The sequence below is a fragment of the Lampetra fluviatilis genome, chromosome 49 (assembly GCF_964198595.1).
Source record: "Lampetra fluviatilis chromosome 49, kcLamFluv1.1, whole genome shotgun sequence".
NCBI lineage: Eukaryota > Metazoa > Chordata > Hyperoartia > Petromyzontiformes > Petromyzontidae > Lampetra > Lampetra fluviatilis.
The window spans coordinates 8,522,438-8,546,294 of NC_136323.1; the positions used below are offsets into that span (position 1 = coordinate 8,522,438).

The following is a 23,857-nucleotide window of genomic DNA, read 5'->3' on the forward strand; positions in this document are numbered from 1 at the left end:
TTGAAAGAGAAATCAAAAAGACAATTCCAAAAATGTCCTCAGCAACAGCTCTCATTGTTGACCTGCTGGAAAGCAATCTGAACGGCATTTATTCTGGGTAAGACTGAAAAATAAGATGAGGCCCCATTTTTGTATTCTTACACGAAACATAAAACGTGAAGCTCCTTTACCCGTGTGAGCGACCCACACAGCAGGAGTGGGGCCGCCTTGGGAGAGTGCTTACATAACGGTGTGTAAATGGATAGGTTGGGAGGGGGGGGGTGTTGGGAATGAGCCAGTTGAGAGTTAAGGGAAATATAACCACGAGCCTTTGCCAAAAAATTATTCTGATTAAACCAAATCGCGTGCGTCATCGCCGTGCACTGCATATCTCTGCATCGTAACTTTGACATTGCAATTCGATGCCAAGGTTGTAAATAAATGCTGCGGAAACTTTATATTTGCCTGCAACCCGTTCACAATGACGACTACTGCAAGATCCCCCCCTCCCCTCTCCCCGTATAACTTCATACAGTGTCATTGGTGGGGGCAATATTTGTTAGCGAGCACATATAATTACAATGCCCTTTATTTAACCAGGTAAGCCTCACCGATGTGGCCAACTCCATTGATGATTGGCTTCATATGGGAAAAAAATGGTGCACCCGAAGAAAACCCATGAATAAGAGAGGATAACACCTCCACACAGATGCTCTGCCATCTGTTGGCCACCTTGCAGCCCAAGGCTGCAGCACCAGACAGCCTCCAATACAAGTGTTGAGAAGCATTCCAAGTGTAGCTCAGTACACAAAATACCTATTTACCACTGTGCAACGGAGCCGTGCCAAGCCAGCCTGCCGTGGCTCAGGAGGCACCAGGCCGAGGCGTATGTCCCACGCAAAGTGGTGACAGTCTTGAGTTGCACTCAACGACAACATCCCCGGCCCCTGGCCCTGCGTGGCCCCCCAAGCCCGTTTCAGACGTCTTGCGAGGCGCATTACGGTTTGTTCTCCGGTTCGGCTTGACAGAAACCACGAGGACCCTGAGGCCTTGGCTTGGATGCGCCCATGGAAAAGAATGTTTAAGTATCGCAAAGTCTTCCCTTCCCCCGTCACCCCCCTCCCCCGCCCCCCATATAAAAGTCCCACCACCCCGCCGTTTTAACAGTCCCACCTACTGGGGCAATGAGTTCCACTCTCCCTCACCTCTCCTTTGTCCCACTCCCCCCTTCCTCCGGTACATAGTTTAGTGAAGTCGGGTCGGCTCTTTGCGACGGGAGTTCCTCCAACCGCAATGCATGACTGGCTGTCATGGGCTCGTGGAGATTCTTACACAATAGCTTTCATTTTTTAAAAAAGTCAGTTTAACATATAGGCTTTCACAACCAACATTATCCATAGAGGTTTTTGGGTTAGATCGTGTAAATATATGTGTCGTTAAACCCGCCACCACCTGACACAGCCAAATAATAAGGGCTTGTCACATAAACAAAACGTGCCAATTCGTTACTAGTACAGCACACCGGTGTGTTAAAGATTAAACCCACAATGGCCAAATCTGGCTGATGATGCTCGTTCTAATTACTGGTGAAACGTCGTACTCGAATTGTAGACGTTGTGGGTTTACTCTCCAACACACCGGTGTACTGAACAAGTAACGGATTGGCCACGTTTTGTTTACGTGAGAAACCTTACTAGTTGGCCGTGTCGGGTGGCGGCAGGTTTAACGACACATTGATATTCACGCGATTTAACCCAAAAATCTCGATTGTGAAAAATAAAATAGTATCGCAAAGTCACATGATGAACACACGCGTACCATGGTGTGCCTCCAGTAGAGGATGATCTCGCTCATGTTCGTAACGGGGTTCAGGTAGTGGTAGTCGCGCCACTCGTTCCAGTCCACCGTCATGGTGCCGTCCTTGTCCATGCTGCCAGCCAGACGCAATCGCACGGGCGTGCACCAGACGGGATAAGTCACGTACATACATACAAAAAACACACAGTGCACACACGTGCACATTTTTACTCATAACCTGGTAACAGTCCGTTCAGATTTCCCCCACCACTGGCGTTAGCCGTGGTCGGGATAGAACTCGGGTCACCGGGTTGGTAGTGCAATGAATAAACACAAATGCCCACCACCCAACCACATTTAAGTTAAAAACTGACACTAATTTATTGTTTAATCTCAGTATTCCAATAAAAAGTCATCAATACAGAAAAGTGTATGACTTTGCAAGTGATTTTCTTCTAATATAAAACGCAACAATAGATTGTCACCAACTCGCAAACATAATGCACACCCTTTATTAAACATTTTATTATTATTATCAATCATCATGTTCTAAAAAATACATTTGATGCATACACTTTCCCTTTGTCGGTGTTTCATATTTATTCATAGGTCACCTTAGTCATTCATGGCCAATGCCTGTAAACAGCCGATATCTTCTGATCCAGGCTACCATGCCGACAGCTACATACATAATGGATTAACTGCACACACGAACACATTACCACCACACACAAGAAGATGTAATGCAGTCACCTCAAAAACAATACGGCCACATGAAGTTCCCCGCACACACCGTGTCAGTTATGGGCGTTGTCAGACCGTACTACATCACGCTGGTCAGTGTGGGTTGTTGAAGGAGAGAAGGTGGAGAAGGCGGTAAAATCAAGTTCTGACATCACTCGCCACTCACGAATCGAAGGTCACTGGGATGACAGCGCAGAGTGCGAATCACTGCACCGCCGCTACCAACCAATGTATGCTTATTGACAAATGCGCGTGGAATCTACTGCAGATATTTGACGATGACAGTGGGCACTTATCGCCATCCTTATGGAGAAGCGAGATTCCATTATTGGAATCAAATACTTATTCTCAAGGTGATCGTGGGATCGGCGGAAATCAAGGAAACGTTGGGACTGCAGGCTGCGCGGAAAAACTAGAGTGATGCGATTGTTCTCACTACGCTGGCCAGGCCCCAGGGGCACTGCATTATCCATGCTTCTTTTTCTCTGGCAGGTTGAAGGAGCACCTAGAACTGTTTAAGATATCACTCACCACTGATGTTAGCCATGTGCTGGCAAATGAACTCAGGCAACTAAGTTCACAGCGGAACGCGATAACTAAACTAAACTAATTTTTATTTTACTGGTTAAGGCCAACTGAGCTATACAGCTCTTTTGCAGAAGCGACCTGGCCACAAATGATAGCTCAAGAAGTGGCTTATCGCATGGAAATTCTATCAGCTAAATCCTCTAAAACACATGTTTCTAAAAGTGCAAGGAAAAACCGGAGGGCCTGGAGAAAAATCCACACGACCACCGGAAGACAGACGCACAAACTCCAAATATACAGGCGTCAGGGTTGGGATCGAAGCCACGACCTCCTGTACACCAGGCGAGGTAGTTAACATCTCGGCACGGTGGCACCTCCACCACTCGCCAGTCACCTCGGGACAATGCCCTCTCTCTCACCTTCTCAGTATCTTCTCCGCTTGCTGCAGGTTGACCGTAACACCCAGGCCTGACAGCGATTGCATAATTTCAGACGCATCGATCTCACCTGCAAAAGAATCACGAGGGTGAGAATCCCAGCTGCATTACACACACACACACACGCACGCACGCGCAGCCCTTGAGTCAACCTACTGCTGGATGAGAGCATCCCCACGCCGTTGCAGGTCAAGGGCGCTACTTCACCGTACGTTACCGCGCTGGTCAGTGCGAGTTGGTGAAGGTGGGGACCATAGATGTGGAAACTTACAAGTAGAGTATAATGGATTTTGCTCTGCTACCCTCTGCTGCCCACAAACATAGCCACACAGCCTATAGTACCTGTGTTGTGCATGCGGTCAGCCATCAAAACACTTACCCAGGCTCAAATCTGCTTAACTTCAGAGAGCCGATGAAATGGGAAGGCTTTCTGTGTGATTTGGTCACATGCGTTATACGCATACAGAAGTTACATTTATTTACTTTCGGATGAGAACCAGTGTGTTCGTAATTTATGTTCACACTTTTATTTGTCAGATCTAATTTTCATAAAACATACTCTTTGGTTCTTTCGGTAAAGTCACGTAGGTAGAAATAAAATAAAATAAAACAAATCACGACGTTTCGATCGCAACACAAGCAATCCTCATCAGGTGGAACAGAAAACACTTTTGAACGTCGCTCCAAATATCTTTGACGGAGAGAGCGCGTCTCCTTGTCTTGCTCCTCTTCTGATTCGAGTCGCGTTAGATTTGCAGATTATATCGTCACCACAGGGAGTGATTGAACACCTTAACAAAGAAGGCTGTAAGGAGCCGGGTTCAAGATAAAAGAATGAACCCGAAGTCAGGTCCAACTCGTTCACTTCACAAAGGATGATCATTGATGGACAGAGAACACATCAGAACGTGTACCTAGTTGCGACCATTAAAGGTGGATTGTATACGGAGCGATGAGATCGGTTCGCGTGTACCAGAGAGACGGAATCGCGTTATCGCAGGCCCGTGAGGTACGGTAACAGTGCAGGGAGGCTTCCACCCAGCAGTGGATAGACCACGGCTGATGATGATAATGATGATAAAATAAGTAGACAGTTTTACATCAGCTATTTGGCTCTCAGCTCTATACAGTGTCCTAGAGTGCGCCTTAAGCAACTGAAAACAATCTGTAACCAACGGTGAATATTTCATTATCGCAGTGGGTCTGCTTTCAAAGCCGACACTGTGGCCCCTGTCACAGCCTCTGACCTTTGTTCACTGCTGGTCGGCCTGGAACAGGCGTGCACTACCCATCCACCGCTTATCAGAAAGACCATCCCACCCTCATTGTTTGGCTGTTAAACAGACGATTTATACGCTACCAGTCTATGTTTGGTTAAACGGAGGAATTCAGCGGGTACTGCTTAACAAGGCAGAGATTTTAGTCTATGTGCCAAGCGTGTGCAGTGAAATCATTATACTTTACTGCTATACCCCCCTCCCCCTGCCTTTACAAAATAAAAACAAAATCCATGCGGTGTGAGAAGGACCTCATACAACAGTGGAATGACAGAGGGCCTTTCGTGTGTGCGTAACCAAGCCTGTGTGTAAATGCTGAATAACTAGCAGGTTAGTTTACGATCATTACGTGTGGCGGAGTGTTTGAGAGACCGGAATGGAAGAAGTAACAACTGGCATAGAATTGCACGTTATTACATTATTGATACTGGCATTGTAAACCATTGCGTTACTCAGGTCTCATTTGCGTTGGGTTTCGCCTCGCGCGTGTATTCGTGTACGAGCTTCGTCATCTCCCGCGATGTACCCACTGCCGGATGAAGGCCTCCCCCCAAGCCGTCAACAGCTCTCACGGCGCACCAGCTGATTTCATCACTCCGTCTCCGCGGTGAACCAAAACTTACTCATGATACGCGACACACCACTGCGTCTAAAGAAGAAACTTTTTAACCGGAGCACGTTACCTGCTCTGAAATACGGATCAGAATACGTGGACATTGTCACCTGATAAAGAGTTCAATATATCACGAATCATCGCTTCACCTGCATAGAGAAATACACCACGTGGATCATGGGGGGCTGTTTGACCATACTTCACCACATTAAGTCAGTGAGGGTTGGCGACGGTGAGGAAGCACAGACGTGGCAGCACAGCACAGGACCACAATGTGTTTTTCTCCACTGCCTCATTGCTGCCCACTACGTAGCCCAACAGCAGCCTATAACAACTGTGACATGCAGAGTGGTGAGCCCACACAAGCACTATCCAGACTCAACCCTGCTTAGCGTCCGGGATCTGATGAGCTCGGACACATTCTGAGCGATTCGGTTATAAGGCTTGTCATAGGAATGTTGGATCTCCGCCAACGACTCAAGACCAGCAAGAATAATCCATTGAACACTGCTTTTGATGGCTACGTTTTAGGCAAGGCTTTTTGAGCAATTTGGCCCGTTTCCTATAGGAGGCCTTCATAGCAACACAACTTTATACGAACATTGATTTTACTTTGGATCACCTGTAACTGTTATCGTGACCCCACGTTACAGATGGAAAGACATGTAATATGGACAGATACGTCAACGTTGATTCAACAGTGATCACAGGCACCATGGAAAGTAAATTGGAGCATCTCCTACCTCATACGAGCACAAGCAGGAACAAGCGCCACTCAACGCTCGTGTGACTATTACTCTAAACTTTTTTTTATTTGATCAGGTAATGCCCACTGAGCTGTACAGCTCTTTTTTCAGAAGCGATCTGGTTATCACAAACGATAGTTCTACAAAGTGGCTTTACGTGGAAATGTATCGTAGCCAAATACTCTAAACGCACGTTGATTCTAAATGTGAAGGGAAAACCAAAGGACCCGGAGAAAAATTCACGCGATCACGGGGAGAACACGCAATCTCCAAATATACAGGCGTCAGGGTCGGGATCAATCTCACGACCTCCTGCCTACCAGGCGATGTAGTTAACATCTCGCCACCACGGCGCCCTACTGTGAACGTGGAGACACGGCACGAACCGCCACGTACCATCGTTATTCCGGTCCAGGCTCTTGAACGTGAGCCACAGCTTCTTCTCGTGCTGCTTCACGTACCGCACAAACTCCTCAAAGTCGAGCTGCCCATCTCGGTTCGTGTCTCCAACGCGCAGTATCTCCTGAAATGGGGAAGAACGATCACGCACATGCATGATTTTCCACAAAGCTTTGCGATGTGCGTTTCTGTTCACGGAACTATTTAAAAGGCACTGACGGCAACGCTGCGTCAGGCATCGCGTGCAAAGGTGGACAGAGAAAACAAAAACGGAAGCGTGGTGAGGTGTGTGCGTGTGTGTGCTTGGAATTACAAATGAGAAACAGCGAGAGGAGAACGTGGATCAGAGAACAAACGGAAGTCAGAGACATCACACCGAGTGTCAAGGAAAGTTAAGTGGGCTTGGCTAGAACACATCGCTAGAAGAGATGATGGCTGATAAGAGGACACTGGTGAACGAGAGGAAACACATCATCCACAGCACAACCACTGCTGGCAATTATTTCACTGAACCCAAAGGGACTGTGGATGAGTCGATCCCCGAATTGGTGTTGAACTCACAACCTTAAGATTGAGCGATCAGTTAACCGGTCACCATCTGCTTCCCCGGGAAGGCCTCAACAAGTCTCAAGCATTGGGATGAATGGCCAAATCCATTCGTGAAAGTTTGGCTTGTGGGTGCAAGCCGGAGTACAGGGAAGATGCGCCTCACGTACGAAGGGGGTATGACACTCAAAGCTCCACATGGATTACAGAAACAATTGCTGTACCGCCCTCTCTCGGCTGCCTCGCAGCGCAAACCTCCAGCACCTGGTATTACCAAACAGTTCCCCAGTCTCGACACCGTTTAGCTTGTGAGATCCAATGCGATAGAGTGCATTCAAGGTCAGAATTTATTACCTATATTATGCACACACCACAATTCCAATAACCGCCATTACATAAAGCAGTTTATGATTAAAAAGTATATATGTACAGCTTTTTTATTAAGGCACTGCTGGATGAAGTCCTTCGCACGCTGTGCAGGTCATGACGTTATTTAACCATACTTCACCATGCTGGTCAGTAGGGGTTGGTAAAGGCAATGTAGCGGCAGTGTAGCGGTTAGTGCACTGCGCTCACGGCCAACACCAGTGACAATGATCTGAACTGGTCCTGGGCCTCTCCTAGTTCAACTCAGCCTTAAATGAGTACCTGGTGCGGTGTGTAAATATCGCCACTCGGGGAGACAAAGGCAGCCGGGCGTGGTACTGGCCACCCAACCCCTCGTGTGCCGTTCTGGCCCTCATACGTGCTCACTAACAGCACTTGCCCCAACAGTCTATACGGGGGATCTTTGTCTTGTAAAGTCAGTGAGTATCCACGTGGGAGCCTAAGAGTACAGTACAACAATGGATTTTCGTGCACTCCTGTCTGCTAACCAGCATGTAACACAGCTCCACAGCCACCCATCCCACTCCAATGTCTGCCTGGTGGTCACCAATCAAAGCACTGTCCAGGCTTATTAAGATTCTGAGATTTGCTGAGATTTGGAACATTTTGGGTCACCGGTCATAGGCAAGAATAAAGACAAAGATCCCCCGTATAGCCTGTAACAGACTGTTGTAGCAAGTGCTGTTAAGGAGCACCTATGAAGGCCGGCACAGCACACGAGGAGGATGGCTGGCCAACACCACACCCGGCCGCATGTGTCTCTCCAATGGCAAGAACACACACACATAAACACAGTAGTGATTAACACATCCTCACAGCCGGTCATCCAAAGATCATAAAATCGCAAAGAAAGTCAAGGACGTGAACAGGAATGTCGCTCTTTGTGCAGACCGAATGTGGACCAGGGAGCAATGAATTACCTGTGCTTCTCTCCTTAAGCCAAAAACAGTTTCATAACACGCTCGAAACCCAGGAGCACAGAAGTCCGCGACCTACGTTTCTGTACCCCCTCCCTGCGTCGTGGTTTGCGCTCTGTCCAGGGGTCTCATTGAGATATAATAAATACTTTTTTTTAAACCACTGGTGTATAAGCTCGCCAAGACGGTTTGTGCTTTCCTGCAGGGTGGGCGTTAAAGATAATGTTTTGACATTTAAGCATTTATTTATTTATTTATTTCATCCGTGAAGGCCATTCTTTTTTAGGGGAACAATGCAGTTTGGGTGAAAACGCACGCAAGCCAGCAAGCAAGTAGCCAACTCCCGACCGACCACCCGGCCGAAGGGCTGACAAGGCGCACGCGTTCGACGTACACAAACACTCAGCCCACGTTAAGCACACATTTAGACACCTCTTTAAATACGACACGTGTCATGTGTTACAAATGCTGGCCGCCATACAGACACGTCCCTGCTGCAGAGTAACTCACGACTACGTTGCAGCACGCGGAGAGTTTTAAACTCACATTAGCGCACGCCGAGCTGCTATTTATAATAACTTAGTGCAAACGCATTGCTTCTCCTGCAACATGATCACTGCAATAGAGAACAAATATATACACGCCGGTGTCTGCACCGGCCCAGAAAATGACATTCAAAACATCCAGGCCTGCGATTTTATTAACAGGCCTGAATAATTGGTGGCGACACAGCCGAGAGGCAGAGAGTTTGTCGTTTGTCGCGAAGGTTCGCGGTTCGAGCCCACCGGCCGCCCTGGTTAATACCGCGGGTGTATCAATAACTCCCAAATGCGTACCGTCTGCTTCACTGTGGACATGAATGATCCTGCGATATCAAATGAAGAGAAGAAGTAGTCCACGTGTGGGCTGGTGTCATGGTCCAGATTTTCCGAAATGACTCACCAACCACACACCTGGCTAAACAAACTCACTGGAGCATGGAGTCCCGGCATATTTGGGGCAAAAAAAACATATAGCAACATTGCCACCTGCTTTAAAATGACTGCAAGATGACACAATCATTCGCGAAGCACAGTGCCTTCATGGTAGCCTTGTGCTGTACGAATGGCACAGATCTGATATAATATTTTGATGAATAATTGATGCAGAAGTTTTGCAGCGTTGCCAGTGTGTTAGAGCGAACGCTGTGCACAGCAGGAGGCCGAGTGAACTGCACTCCGTAATACCTCCTCATGAATATTGCAAGCCGTGAGCAATTGACCCATTAATAGATTAACGATCAGTGAACGTTTCCAATGTAGTGCTTCGTTTGCTCACACTGCCTATAACCAAATTCGCCCGATCTCGACAGATCTCGGAAGCTAAGCTCTACCGAGTCCGCACAGTGCCTGGATAGGCGACCACCATGCATAACAGGTGTCGTAGAGCTGCAGTGGACCTGCGTTGTCAGTCGGGGGCAGTGTAGCAACAAATCCATTGTTGTACTGAACTATGCTCTAACCTCTATGCTCACCAAACCGCACTGACCAGCACGGTGAAGTATGGTCAAATAGCCCCCACAATCCACACGGTGTGTGGAGGCCCTCATCCTGCAGTGAACTGTTGCAGGCCAATGTAGAGGGGAGTGCAGCTACATACTTCAATGCTACAATGTCTATGATCACCAGACCATCACCAAGCCACACGAATCAGTAAGGTGAAGTACGGCCACAAAAACCCGCACAGTTTGGGGCGGCACTCATCCACAAGCGGACTGAGAGAAGGGCTGCATGTGTACATGTAATGGAGAGCTTTAGAGCTCACCGGATTCCTGCAGTATAGCATCCTACATCCAACATTTCTACATGATCCACCAACGCTGCGTCTAAGTCTCTTGAGCAAAGGCATAATGCACGTGTCAACCCACCCCCTTAGCGATTCAATGACCTGCCACGATTTGGGGTTGCGGTTCAATAAACCACTCACCACCAATATTATCCATAGCTGGGAATCAAACTGAGATTGCTGAGTTCATAGCAAATCACTGCACCACTAGTTTGCCTCTCAACTAGCATCACAAGCTAGTTGCGAACTCCGGTCATCCTCGCAGAGGCTTTTGGCTAGCCATCGAACAAAGAAGGTCACTGCATCGCGCGCTTTCAGATGCGCTTTTGCAGCCGTCTGGAACGATTTTCCTTCCGATATTAGGAAGCGACTGGAGCTATGCACTTTTAAATCATCTCGATTGAAAACAAATTCCTTTAGAACTGCTTTGTTGTGTTGAGCTTGTTGCCCTTCCCCCGCACGTCCGATGAGCACGGTTGGCTACATACGGTGCGAAAGAAGTTCAACATACGGACATGCAACCTAAAAGCAAAAAATCACCTGTGACTCAGCTTCCCTGGACAAAAAAAACCCAGAAGAATGAGCCATATTGCTGCATGACAAGGCAGGAAAATGTTGACAGCAGTCAACACGAATGCGAAACAAAACCCAGGCACCACACGGCACTAAAGCAACGTGTCCTGGAGTTCTGGGTCATGCCGATCAACTGCACCAAAGGGGCTAGAGCACTCCACGAAAAGCAAATTGTCAGTCACTCGGTTAGATTTCATAGCGCACGTAAGAACGTAAGCACACGGATGGGAATCCACCTCAGGTCAACTTGGGCGGGCGTAGACGTCGCCGTGTTTACTTGATGTCTGTTTGCTGCAGTTCCGAAGAACAAGCCAAAGGATTTCCTGAAATGCTCGAAAAGAACATTCGATTTGTCGTCAAAAGCTTTAACCGACGCAACTCTCCACAGAAGCCGCACATCCGCACGCAGCACAGGGCAAGCGGCGCTATTAATAGGAACGTCGCCCGCAAGCCAACCTCAGCGAAATTTTAAAAAAATATTAAGCGGAGAATATCCGTTACATTCCATGAACTTACGCTGGGGCCTAACACCAATGCTGACCTTTGAAAAATGTCACGCTGAACATTATCCCATCGCGCTCAGAATAATTGGACCGTTGATGAACGTTCAGGGCGACACAAACGTAGAGAACACCGATGAGTTACGAAAATACGCAGTACGTGTTAACGTTCAATCACCTCGAAAAGATGTTTTAAAGTGAGGATGAAAACACTTTACCACCACCATCATCATCGCTAACGAGCGTAGCATAACGAACTGAAAAATTTAGTGAAACACATTGTTGCCATCACAATATCTCCTTCTCCCATCACCTGTGCCCCCAAAGAGCAATATGCAAACAATCATAATTGCGCACACAATTAATGTTTGGTTATCAACAAACAAGAAGAGCAAATTTATCCTGTGGTGCGTGTTTACTCTGTAGATGACTGCCAGGATATCAGGAGCAAGCTAAGTGGATAAACACAAAACCTGGATCCACCTCCATATACTGGAGGGTTTCACTGTGATGTTTACAGCCCCTTCAAAATCCACTGCTGGATGAAGCCTTCCCCATCCCACCAGAGTCATGGGCGATGCTGGACCAACCCTTCGCAATTCAAGTCGGTGATGGCGAGGGGCTGAGAACCGATTCGGATATCACTTACGGCCGAGGTTATCCGTCGTCCGTGAACCCAGCTCAAGTTGCCAGGCTCAGGCTGCAGCATGGTTATCACGACGCTACAGTGACGCCACTCTGTCACTGTACTGCACAGCAACACCACCAATTCGCTGGACAGTACTGTAAAGTCAAACAGCAGCACAACTGTAATACGTCTCAAATGTATTCCAGATGCAATTATTGAACCCCACCATGGCAATGTGGAATTTCCACCACTGGCTCAGGGCCACGTATATGAGTGCCACCCAACTGCTCATGTGAGCAAGGAGATCCCCCCCCCCCCCCCCGTTTGACATTTTCACTCCAGTATGTGTAATTTGATGTGTGCATATACAGGCCTGCAGTGTTGCCACTTGCACTGGGGCGTCACGGCGGCGAGAGGTCAACTACCTCGCCTGGTATACAGGAGGTCGTGAGTTCGATCCCAACGCTGACGCCTGCTGTGTATTTGGAGTTTGTGTGTCTCTCTTCCCCATGGTGAGATGTTAACTACCTCGCCTGGTATATAGGAGGTCGTGAGTTCGATCCCAACCCTGACGCCTGCTGTGTATTTGGAGTTTGCGTGTCTCTCTCTTCCCGTAGTCGCGTGGATTTTTCTCCGGCCCTCCGGTTCTTCCCTCCACATTTAGAAACGTGCGTTTAGAGTATTTGGCTCGATAAGTTTTCCACGCGATTAGCCACTTCGTTGAGCTATCATTTGTGGTCAGGTCACTTCTGAAAAATAAGCTAATAGCTCAGTGGGCTTTACCTGGTCAAATAAAAGATTAGTTTTATTATTATTTGCTTACCTTTTACTATACTTTGAACTCCGATCGTGCTTGTGTGTTGTTGTAACGTTGTTACCCGCGCCTACTGGACATCTCTGAAAAATAGCTTCATAGCTCATCAGATTCCTCCAGCATAAACAAATAATCCGATTGTGATTCTGATTAAATAGCCCAATCGCTCGTACGGACATCTCACGCGTGATGTAGCAGCAGCATCATTGCCTGTCATCGGGCCTCATGCCCACTCGTGTGAACTGTGCCCCCCTTAAGTTGATATATGCGTGTACAGGGCAGTGAGTCTCAGCGCTGGCGGTGGGTCCACTGCACGTACAGCACGATGTTGTCATTCCACTGCTGGATGAGGGTCCTCCCAACACCTTGGGTGGGGGGGGGGCTTTAAAAGATATCTGACCATACTGAAAGATATCTGACCATACTGAAAGATATCTGACCATACTTCACTACGCTGGTCAATTTGCTTTGGTCAAAGTGGGAAAAGAACGGGATTATTGCTGCACCGCCCTCTGCTGCTCGCAACGCCCACTCTGCTTGTCCATTGCCCGCGGTGGTGACCCAGCCAAGTACAATCCAAGCTCAAACCTGCTTGGCTTTCGAGATCTGACAAGATCGGCCGCATTCCCGGTGATTTGCAAGTCCGTCATATCCGTGCTCAAGTTCAACACACGCTGCTCGCGTGTACAACAGACACACGAGGTGTAACAGCCCACCAGCTGGCATACATATGTAATATCGTTGATAACTCTTGGACGCCGGGGTTGAGGCACACGTATTTATTCCGCACAAGTTGTCACGACCGCGGACATACAACACTGGAGGGGGTATCGGCCCCCTCACCCGGCTAGCTGGGAATACACTGCTAGCTATCTCTGACCTACCTCCTAGTCCTCCACTAACGGGCTAGGGGAGGCTGTCTGGCCCGACACTGGTAAGTCGGGCTACGGTACCCGGAGTCCCAGAGCACTAGCTCTGGTTCTCGGGACCACGCCGCTGGCTCGGTCCTGCGCGGCCCTGACAAGGGCGGCGACCCAGGGGAGTCCAGGGCTCTAGCTAGACGATCTTCGGTCTTCACTGGTTTAGCTTTAACATTTTACACCGAGCTCTCCGGCTCATCCCCTTTTATACCAAAACCCCCCGCTGAGGGGTGGGGCCAGCCCCCCAGGCTGCCCTGTGCGGACGTCGTTGAGAGCACCTCCCCGTGCACTCACGAAGCCCCGCCCACTGTGTTTGTTTCCCGTGTGATCCTATGTATACAGCCCCTCCGTAACACCCCTACACATACACACACAAAGACAAACATTGCCTTAACAGACTGTTGGGGCAAGGGCTGTTAGCGAGCACCTATGAAAATCGGCCCGGTACACGAGAGGGTGGGTGGCCAGAACCTGCAGTGGCGATGTTACACATCGCACCAGGTATTCATTTGAGGCTGAGTTTACCTCGGGGAGGCCCAGGGCCGGTTCAAATAATCGTCACTGGTGTTGACCGTGAGCAGGAATCGAACCGGGGTCGCCGGGTTCGTAGCGCGGCGCGCCGACTGCTACACCACCGCTCCCCATACACAAAGACAAAATGAAACAGGCACACGAGAATACTCTGCCGTACAGACACGTCCCATATACTGACAAGAGCAAATGTCGCACACAAGCAAGGGAACACATCACAGTGTTTTAAAATGCAATACACGGGTCATATACGCACGCGGCTGCCATATGCCACTAAGTGGGAGCATCATGCTTGTGCCAGGCTAGGTGTACGTACATCAAGTAGAAGTGAAATGGATTAGTTTCACGAGTACATCCCATGACACACTTGTACGGTATGTATAAGCGGTGGCGTAGTGGTTAGCGTGCTGCACTATGAAGCCGGCCATGACCAACATCAGTGGCGAGAGATGTCTGGACCAGTCCTTAGTCCCCCCACCCCACTCACCAACCCCCATTGACCAGCATGGTGAAGTATGGTCAAACATTCTCCTTGACTGACATGGCATGGGTCAGCCTTCAACCAGCAGTGGGTTTAGGCTGTAAATGATCATCATTCTAAGTGCAATGTGCACAAACATGCACACATACCACACCTAACCTTCAAGCATCAGTAAACAAGGCCATGTATCCAAAACACATGTATTCAAACGAAGTGCTTGTTGTTCTGGCTATAGAGTAACACTCCCAAATTTTATCCACATGGAGAAGCTGCTTAGAAACGAAAGCAATTAAGAGGAAAAGTCAAGTTGCGGTTTTTATTTTTACAAACTGGTAGGCGAGCCAAGCTATAACACACAACTTAAAGAGTTCAGAGTGGTGTGCAAACAGCTGATGGGTGTATTCATTCATTCATTGTTTTACTGGTGCACTGTGAGCTGACGATTACAGTTGAAGAGGTGTTTTCTATTGACTTGCATCCCAATGGGATTTTTGCACAGCGTTGGTGTACGGTGCTTTTTTTCTGGAAGATTTTGCAGTTTTTTCCTGGATTTTTCTGTTTGCGCATAGTCACTTTAAGATGTTTTCTTGTTCATGTTTTTGTTTTTTGTTTGTTGCGGTTGCATCCGATTCAAGAGCCGAATGGCTCACATGGCTATACCAAATAAATGAAACTGAAAACTGAAACTTCTAAGGAGTTTCAGCAGCAGCAACAAATTACAAAGAAGTTATTTTCGGACCGATAGTTGTCTCATAATCTGCAGAAAGTATTCAAAGTGGTTGAAGTGTTGCCCCGAGGCAGTGCCAAACTCTATCCTGATTATCGGCAAGGACGTTTTCCCTATAAAGCAGCACAAGGCAGAAGCAGCAGCGGTCGACAATTATGGCCACACTGCGATTATGATTCCTAACAAGGACAGAACTGGTATATCGTTGTTATACATAACAACTATACATACTATATAGTTGCTGCCTTAAATTATACGGCCACAATTTTTTACAATTTGGTGGTCTCAAACAGGGCTGTGGGAGTTATGCAACCAATACCAGGTCACGTGACACGGTGGGAGGACTGATGCAATGGTAACAATTGCACATTTTTCCGTCTAGAAAGCACCTCTCTGCATGCATTATACTACTCTCATCTGTTTTAGTGTCACGGAAATTCCATCTTTATGTCAATCCTCAAAGGCCAAAGGCAGCAGCAGCAGACTTCAACATGCTTCGTAGATTTTGACAAAGCACTCTGTCGCCTGAAGGGCCAGAGTATTGGGAGCTTTTCATTCAAACAGCTCAGATGTATGTAACCGTGGCATATTTCCGCACTTTAAACGCGTGTGGTTATTTTCATAAATAGCACCTTCATCTTTGAAATCAGGCTGCCCGTTAGAGATTTCTCAATACGAGAAATGCAACCGGATGTAACCAAACAGCTTCAGAGTGACCAACGCACAGTACGCCACCATACGAGATGCGATTGTGCATGTAGATTGGTAGCTTTTGAGAGTTCCTTTGATGCAGCCACTTAACCATAATCTATTCACTCCTCGATGAAGGCCTCCCACCACTGTCACCATCCCTCACAGGCATGTATTGTCGCATTCTATCACACTCGTGCACTTATAAACTAACCTAAAACTACTAAACAAATTTTTTTTTCATCAGGTAAGGCCCACTGAGCTATATAGCTATTTTTCAGACGCAATCTGGCCACATGATAGCTTAATGGAGTGGCTTATCATGTGCAAATTTATAGCATAGCAACCAAATACTCTAAAAGCATGATTCTAAATGTGGAGGGGAAAACCGGAGGACACGGAGAAAAATCCACGTGACCATGGGAAGAGAATGCAAGGTGTCAGGGTTGGGATTGAACCCACAACCTCCTGTATACCGGGCGAGGTAGTTAACATCTCGCCATTCTGGCGCCCTCCCTCCCCACTACGTGAACGGAGCTCAATGCTTAGTCTCTGCAGGGGTCACTCACTTAAGCACATTCCCTCGTTTGGATACCTTTCCATCGCCAATCTCGTCTACGGCCATAATTATCATTTCTTCCGTAGCTCTGCTCTCCAAGGCCGCTTACTGTCCTTAACAATCAATATCACGTCATTGATTTGTGTTTGTTTCCTTATCCATATGTATTCCGCTTACCACGTCTCAGTTACACTAAGAACACTTGTCTTAAGAGTGGCTATCTCCAAGTCTCCACGATACCTCTTGAACAGCTACATTGATTATCAGCATCGTTCGGCATTGATTCTTGCTTGCGGGGCTATTGGTAAGAGTCCACAGGCGCGGCGCCATAAACAATACAGTGCAGCAACAACCGCAGCAGACTTAAAATTCAGAGCAGGGCCCAGCAACCTCCTGCGAGCCTGCAGACCCACATGGACATGACGAGGGCTGCAGCCACATCTGGTTAGGGCACACAAGGGCACGTGCCTGCGCATGTCAACATTATTATAGTACCTGGGTGACAAAAAACACACCAAAAGGGCTATTTCAATGCGCTTCAGGAGTAAAAGATGTCCATGCACGGCCCTCTTATCAATTTACTGATGGACGCGTGGACGCGGGCTTCCCCACACCGCCAGAGGGTTATATGACTGTACAGCAGTAGGTTTAACACGCGACTAATATTATCCATAATAGAGGGAGTTTTTGTTGGGTTAGATCATGTGAATATAAATGTGTCGCTAAACCCGCCACCACCCGACACAAACAATTAGTAAGGTTTGTCACGTAAACAGAACATGGCAATTCGTTACTAGTTCAGCATACTGGTGTGTTATAAATGTTGTGGGTTTACTCTCCAACACACCCAGTGGGCTGCACTCGTGACGAATTGGCTGTGTCAGGTGGTGGCGGGTTTAACGACACATTTATATTAATGCAAGCTAACCCAAAAATGTTTACCCTATTATGTACATTAGTACTTCACCACGCTGGTCAATGCAGTTTGGTAAGGGAGGGGATCAGAGATGAGAAGGCACAGAAGTACAAGGTGGTCCAGATGTCTTGTGACCCCCATTTAATTCTCGACAAAAAAATTAAAACAGAAATTAATATGCAAAGTCAAAACATGTTCGGGGTCAATTAATTGGGGGTCACAAGACTTCTGGACCATCCTGTACAGTTACAACAATGTATTTATCTGCACTGAAGTAACATATCAGAAGCAGCCTATAACACCCGTTTTAAGCATGATAGTCGCCCATCGACGCACTATCCTGTAGGGTTTGGACAAATTGTCAATTTCGTTCGTCATTATTGTTGATTACTCAGGACTCTTCAAAAATTATGGCGCGCGCCAACATCCTGCCTCCCGAAGGCAGGAAACCCCTATTCCAGGCCCCGCGGCATGTGACAGAGTATGCCAATGCCAGTCAACCAAGCCCCACCCATCACCTCCCGTTCAGCGGCACACGCTGCTCTGAGATCAAAGTGATAAAAAACACTTCTCTTAAATCCGACCGACTGGAATTGCGTGGCATCCATCCAGCCGTAGACCCCAGTCTCAATTCCTGCCCACAGCAGCCTGCCCGGCGACATTCCAAAGTCCATGACTGTATTTGTTGATGAATGCTTCTACATGGATCGAGGCGATGCCTGACTTGTGGGACACAAGTAAAAAAAAACACAAATCCATGGTTACCAGATCAAATGCAATGCACGCAGTGGATTTATTAAAAGATATTTGCCAACTATGGGTATTTACTGTACTGTATTTTGTGGTTCAGGGTACATGTACACAAACAACCCTTTTGTTAATCCACTGCATACCATGTGGTTGTGGGGGTTAATTGGCCATACTTTAACCACGCTGGTCAACATCTAAAGACGGCAATAGCAATCTATTCACAGCAATGCATCCATCCTATCTTTTCGTTAAGTGGGGCTGTTAAAACCTTCTAAACTCAAAGTTCAAAAAGTCACACATGACATTAGGATTCAATTGGACCTCGTTTTTGCGTGCTAATCATTAACTACACAATCCACTGTTGCATGAGGGCTTCCCCGCTTCAAGTGGGAAAGCCGCTGTGGCAAGATGGCAACTACCTCGTCTAGTATACAGGAAGTCGTGGGTTCGATCCTGACCATGACGCCTGCTGTATATTTGGAGTTTGCATGTTCTCCCCATGGTCGCGTGGATTTTTACCTGGGTCCTCCAGTTTTTCCCTCCACATTTAGAAACATGCGTTTAGAGCATTTGGCTGCTATAAATGTCCACATGATAAGCCACTTCATTGAGCTATCGTTTGTGGCCAGGTCGGTTTCTGAAAAAAGAGCCACATAGCTCAGTGAGCTTTACCTGGTAAAATAAAAATAGTTAGAAATAGTCGGTGTGTTGTAGGGGTTCTTTGACAATTCTTCAGCACACTGTTCAGTTCGGGTTAAAGATAGAGGGCCTAGTTATGTGATAAGTACAGTACAATAGGTTGTTCTGATGCCTGAAATATAAAACCAAAATCCCTATGATAACCTGTGAGTACGGTATATGGCTGTGACCCATGCAAGCGCTAACCAGGCTCAAACCTGCTTAGCTACCGAGATCTGCAATTATTAACTACAGCACTACAATTGCATGGATGCAGCAATAACTATATCAATGAATACATTAAAGCAGGGTTAGCCTGGGGGTACAGTACGTACTTTGAATATCCAATTCTCAACATTTTTTCTGACCAACACTTATAATTAAAATTTGGTCAGGAATGGAACTTTAATTCCATGCAAGCCACGCCATGGTATTGACATTACTGAATAGGGGAAAAAAACACCTTCGAGCCTTTATTGCTTTCCAAATAAGCAATTATTCAGCCACTGAATAAGAATCCACGTATTCTCCCATCCAAATACAGTACGAAGCAGGCTTAGCCCCACAGCTTATGAGATGGCACAAAATGTATGGTGATTTGGCCACAGACAGACAGATCCTCAACGTATAGTTAATTAATAAATGTCCTCTTGCATTTTTGAGTCCTGAAACACCAGCTAATAATTTCACGGTACTTTAGCGAGGTCAGAGTCCTGACACATTGACTAAAAGTCCTCTTGATTGGCCAGGTATCACTTAATCCAGGAGTTAGGACGCTTTGCCTTATGGAGGTCCGGAGTAGGACTCTCAAATGATCTGGCAGGCCACACATTCGCACACACCTTAGCGTTAGCCAGTAACAACGCAAACACAACAAGGTGCGTGTGTCAATCTAGTATGAACAGGCCCCTGTTGTGACACAAGTGACTAAGCGCAAGAAAATTAGAAACACGGTGTAGATGCCAGGTCAAAAAACATTGTACCCGGTTAGTGCAGCTTCTATCTACTACGCTTTAAATAGCCCACAGTGCGTTTGCGGCCACCATTCTCAAACCATGGGCACAGAGAGCATCACTGGCCACATAGTAATAATACCGGAGACCTCTTTGATCATTCGCCGGGGAAGAATATCAGATATGCACCATAAGGTATACTGTGTCAAGTCACCAACCTCGGCCTAACACAAAAACGCACTCATTACACACAAGTGCTTGCCACAAATGAACCACGATACCTCGGCGATCTCGTCAAGAAACATAAACCACCATCACGCGGACTCCAATCATCCTCACAGAGGCTTGTGGCTCACCATAGAACAAAGACGGTCGCCGCATCGCACACTTGCAGACGCGCTCCTGCGACCGTCTGGAACGCTCTTCCTTCCGATATTAGGAATCCACAGGAGTTATGCACTTTTAAATCATCTAGATTGAAAACGGATTTCTTTGCAACTGCTTTTTAGTGTTTTGTTTGTTGTCCTTCCCCCACACCACCGATTAGCATGGGTGGCTATGTACAGTACGAAAGAAGTGAAACATACATACATACTCACACAGAGAACCATAGACTCATACAGAGATACCTAGAATTCACACAGAAACCAATAGTTTTGTTGTCCTTCCCCCGCACCACCGAATAGCACGGTTGGCTACGTACGGTGCGAAAGAAGTTCAACATACATAAGTAAAAAAAAGTAAGGCCACGATTCTGGCAGCGACGGTTAAATATAGTTTCCAAGTTGGAGACCTCAAGCGGCCCATGAGCCGAAGTCGCTGCCTTCATACGCCCCCGCGGGTCGCAGGTTTCCCAGCTGTGAGAATTGAACCCATTAGCTCCACAACAACTGGAGTTGATACGCAAGATTACTTTTATTTTGCCTTGAATAAGCGGACCCATCATTTAAATGCGAGTGCCGTGGCCACGAACAGCTGGTAAGGACCGCGTGCTGCATTTATTTAACTGCTGATGAGACCCGTTTCGTCGAAACCAGTCCTGAACGTGGGTGCTTGAACAAATGCGACTGATGCTGGATGTTGGGTCTGCAGGGCGAATGAGTCAGTGTAAGCTGATGATGCCGGATGTAATTACAAGCGAAACGTCGAACTCAAAATTAGAAACGTTGTGGATTTACTCTCCAACACATCGGTGGGCTTAAGTAGTAACTAATAGGCGCGTTTTGTTTACGTGACAAATCTGATTGGCTGTGTCGGGTGATGGAGGGTTACGACACATTTCCACTTACGCGATCTAAACCCCAAAAACCTTTATTGTGAACAATATTGGCCGCCAAAGCCTCCACTCCGTGTTAAACCGACACGCGCACTTATCATATGTCAAGCCGCAGGGGGCTCTGCTCATAACGGTGCCGCGTATGCTTCGGCCACCAAGGAACCTTTAAAACGTCACCGAGACCCATAACGCACCCACCTCGTCAACTCCCTCCATGAGCTGCCCCGACCCAGCGAGCCGCAGTCCGGCACGGAGCTCGTCGATGTCCACCTTCCCGTTGCCGTCCGCGTCCAGACGCGAAAAGAGCCTCGCGAAGCGCCCCATGTCACCGGCGGAGTCCACCTCCTCCACCTCCCCCACCTCTGGCGAGGACGACTCTGCCCAGCCTTGGGGCGGGTGGCCTCCTCCTGGGACACCGCACGGATGTTCTCCCGGGAGCTCGGACGCCTGGCCACGGGCCGAATGTTCTGCCGCAAGGCCCCCTCTCGAAACGTCGTCCACCGAGGGTCCTCTCGCCCGGTCGGGCACGGGGACACCGGCCCTTGAGAGGCCCCCGTCCGAAACGTCGTCCACCGACGGTCCTCTCGCCCGGTCAGGCACGGGGACACCGGCCCTTGAGAGGCCCCCGTCCGAAACGTCGTCCACCGACGGTCCTCTCGCCCGGTCGGGCACGGGGACACCAGCCGACGGGGTTACCCTTGAGAGGCCCCCGTCCGAGACGCTGGCCGAATGTGCGCTTGGAGGAGGAGGGTCGGCTCCCGGAACGTCGACCGAAGGCCCCCCCGCTGGCTGGTCAGCTCCCGACCCACCTGCCAGGGCTGGTTTCGCCAGGGCGTGTCCTGGCGAGAGGCCGCACGGGGGCTCACTCGGCCCACCAGACGCAGAGGGGACCCCGGGTTCGACTCCACCACCACCATCAGCGCCGCCACCACCAGCATCTCCACGAACCTTTGAGACGTTCGTCGTCTCGTCCATGTTCCGACTTGTCTCTTGAATCGCTTAATTAGCGGGCGAGCGTCGGCTTCTGTCTTCCCCCCCCCCCAATTAAGGCATACCGAGAGCAACGCTGGTTTTTTTAGACGTCTATGGGTGGTGATACAATGGTGAGTCTAACGGAGATCATTCGGAACTGATTGAGAAACCCCCGAGGTCCATGCCCGTCACGCACCGATGTTAGATTTCCACCCTTTCGTACGCCAAAGCGTCGCTCGCTATTCACCGTGCATCGCGTGCCACTACTGCATTATGCATCAGCAGCGCGCAGCGGCGGCAGCAGCAGCGCGCATCATCATCATCAGCGGCAGCAGCAGCAGCAACACGCGTGTCGCGGTGACCAGCGCTTAAAGCACCCGCTGAGCGTGCGCGCGTGTTAAGCGCAGCGCTACACCAAACAAACCATAGCCACGTCTCGCGAACGGCGAAATGTAACAGCGCATACAGTGTCGGCGGGGTTTGTGTGTTTCCGCGTTACGGTTTGGGTTTTTTTTACACATGGCCCATCGCTATCTATCGCCGCGGCTCGATTCAAAAAAATGTCTATCGGGTTTTTTTGTTTAAACCCCGGCTGTCGCTAACGCTGCTGCTGCTGCTGCTATATCATCATCAGCTGCAGCTGCAGCAATACAATGCTGATAAAGCAATACAAACGCGGTGTTAATATCGACGACGACGACGTAGAAAGACCACACGGTCGGGGTACAGCGGAAGCTTTAATGAGGCTTAACCCGCACACGCAGCCCGGCTTATATCGGCTGTGGGCGGCGTGGGCTTAGAATAGCCCCCACCCTCCACACACTAAAGATAAAGGTCCCATCCCCGGCAAGGTAGCCTCCATAGACCGCCGGGACAAGTGCTGGGAGTACTTGACAAAAGTGTTGCACCTGTTCAGGTGGGAGCGGACCAAAAACCCAAAGTGAGGTGGAGTGGCCTGAACCACGGCGGGTGCTCATGTGTAGACACACCGCAACCAAGGCTGGGTCGACCTATGGAGTGGTCCAGGGGGCCGGTTCAGATCGCAGTCACTAATGTTAGCCGTGGAAGGGAATGGCAATTTGTGTGCAGCTGGGGTTGGTAGCTCACCGCTCCACACAACCACCGCACAGATGCAACGCATCTCCAACCACGAACACAAAGCCAGCGACCATCAACGTTCCTTCCGCCCCCTCTCTTCCTCATCTTACTCGTGGTCGGATTGCATAACTAACCCACGAAGGCCCAACACACTGCTTCACCCATTACGACCGGGCAACTGGCTGTTCATATAAGGCACAGATGGTGAACCTTTTAGCTTGCAGGACTTTCGAATACCTTTAGCGGATAACCACACGGAGACACACACGCTTAACGTTATCCAAAATAACGCGAGCAATCATTAAGGCTCGTTGTGTTTTCAAATGTATAACCACAGTCTTGCCCAATTGAAAATATTTCCCTATACAGTACAGCAGTGCCTGATCAGTGTGGCCAATATGGTTGCAGCAATGGATAACTAATTGGTTGTGTTAGGTGGAGGTGGGTGTATGACAAAAATATATATCATGGATAGCTAGCGTTTGCAGGAAGTGGTAGGCCTCATGTGGCATGTTTCCTTTATAAAATACTGTAAATATAACTTCATCAAATAATAATCGCAAACTAGGGGCATCATATTAACCTTTGGGGTGGAAC

The 23,857-nt window shown here is 48.4% G+C and overlaps 1 protein-coding gene across 4 annotated transcripts in view; it reads right to left on the minus strand.

Moving 5' to 3' along the window:
• The window catches only part of LOC144948510 (mitochondrial adenyl nucleotide antiporter SLC25A25-like), a 51,660-nt gene extending 28,773 nt beyond the window's left edge, over positions 1-22,887 (minus strand). For all 4 annotated transcript variants that reach the window (XM_078878067.1, XM_078878064.1, XM_078878066.1 and 1 more), the window contains exons 1-4: positions 21,389-22,887; positions 6,518-6,644; positions 3,468-3,555; positions 1,798-1,909 (exon numbers count right to left, since the gene is read on the minus strand). In XM_078878067.1, the coding sequence (XP_078734193.1) occupies positions 1,798-1,909; positions 3,468-3,555; positions 6,518-6,644; positions 21,389-22,165 (1,104 nt within the window). In that variant the 5' untranslated portion in view covers positions 22,166-22,887. The remainder of the gene's footprint in view (positions 1-1,797; positions 1,910-3,467; positions 3,556-6,517; positions 6,645-21,388) is intronic.
• Positions 22,888-23,857: the final 970 nt, after the last annotated feature.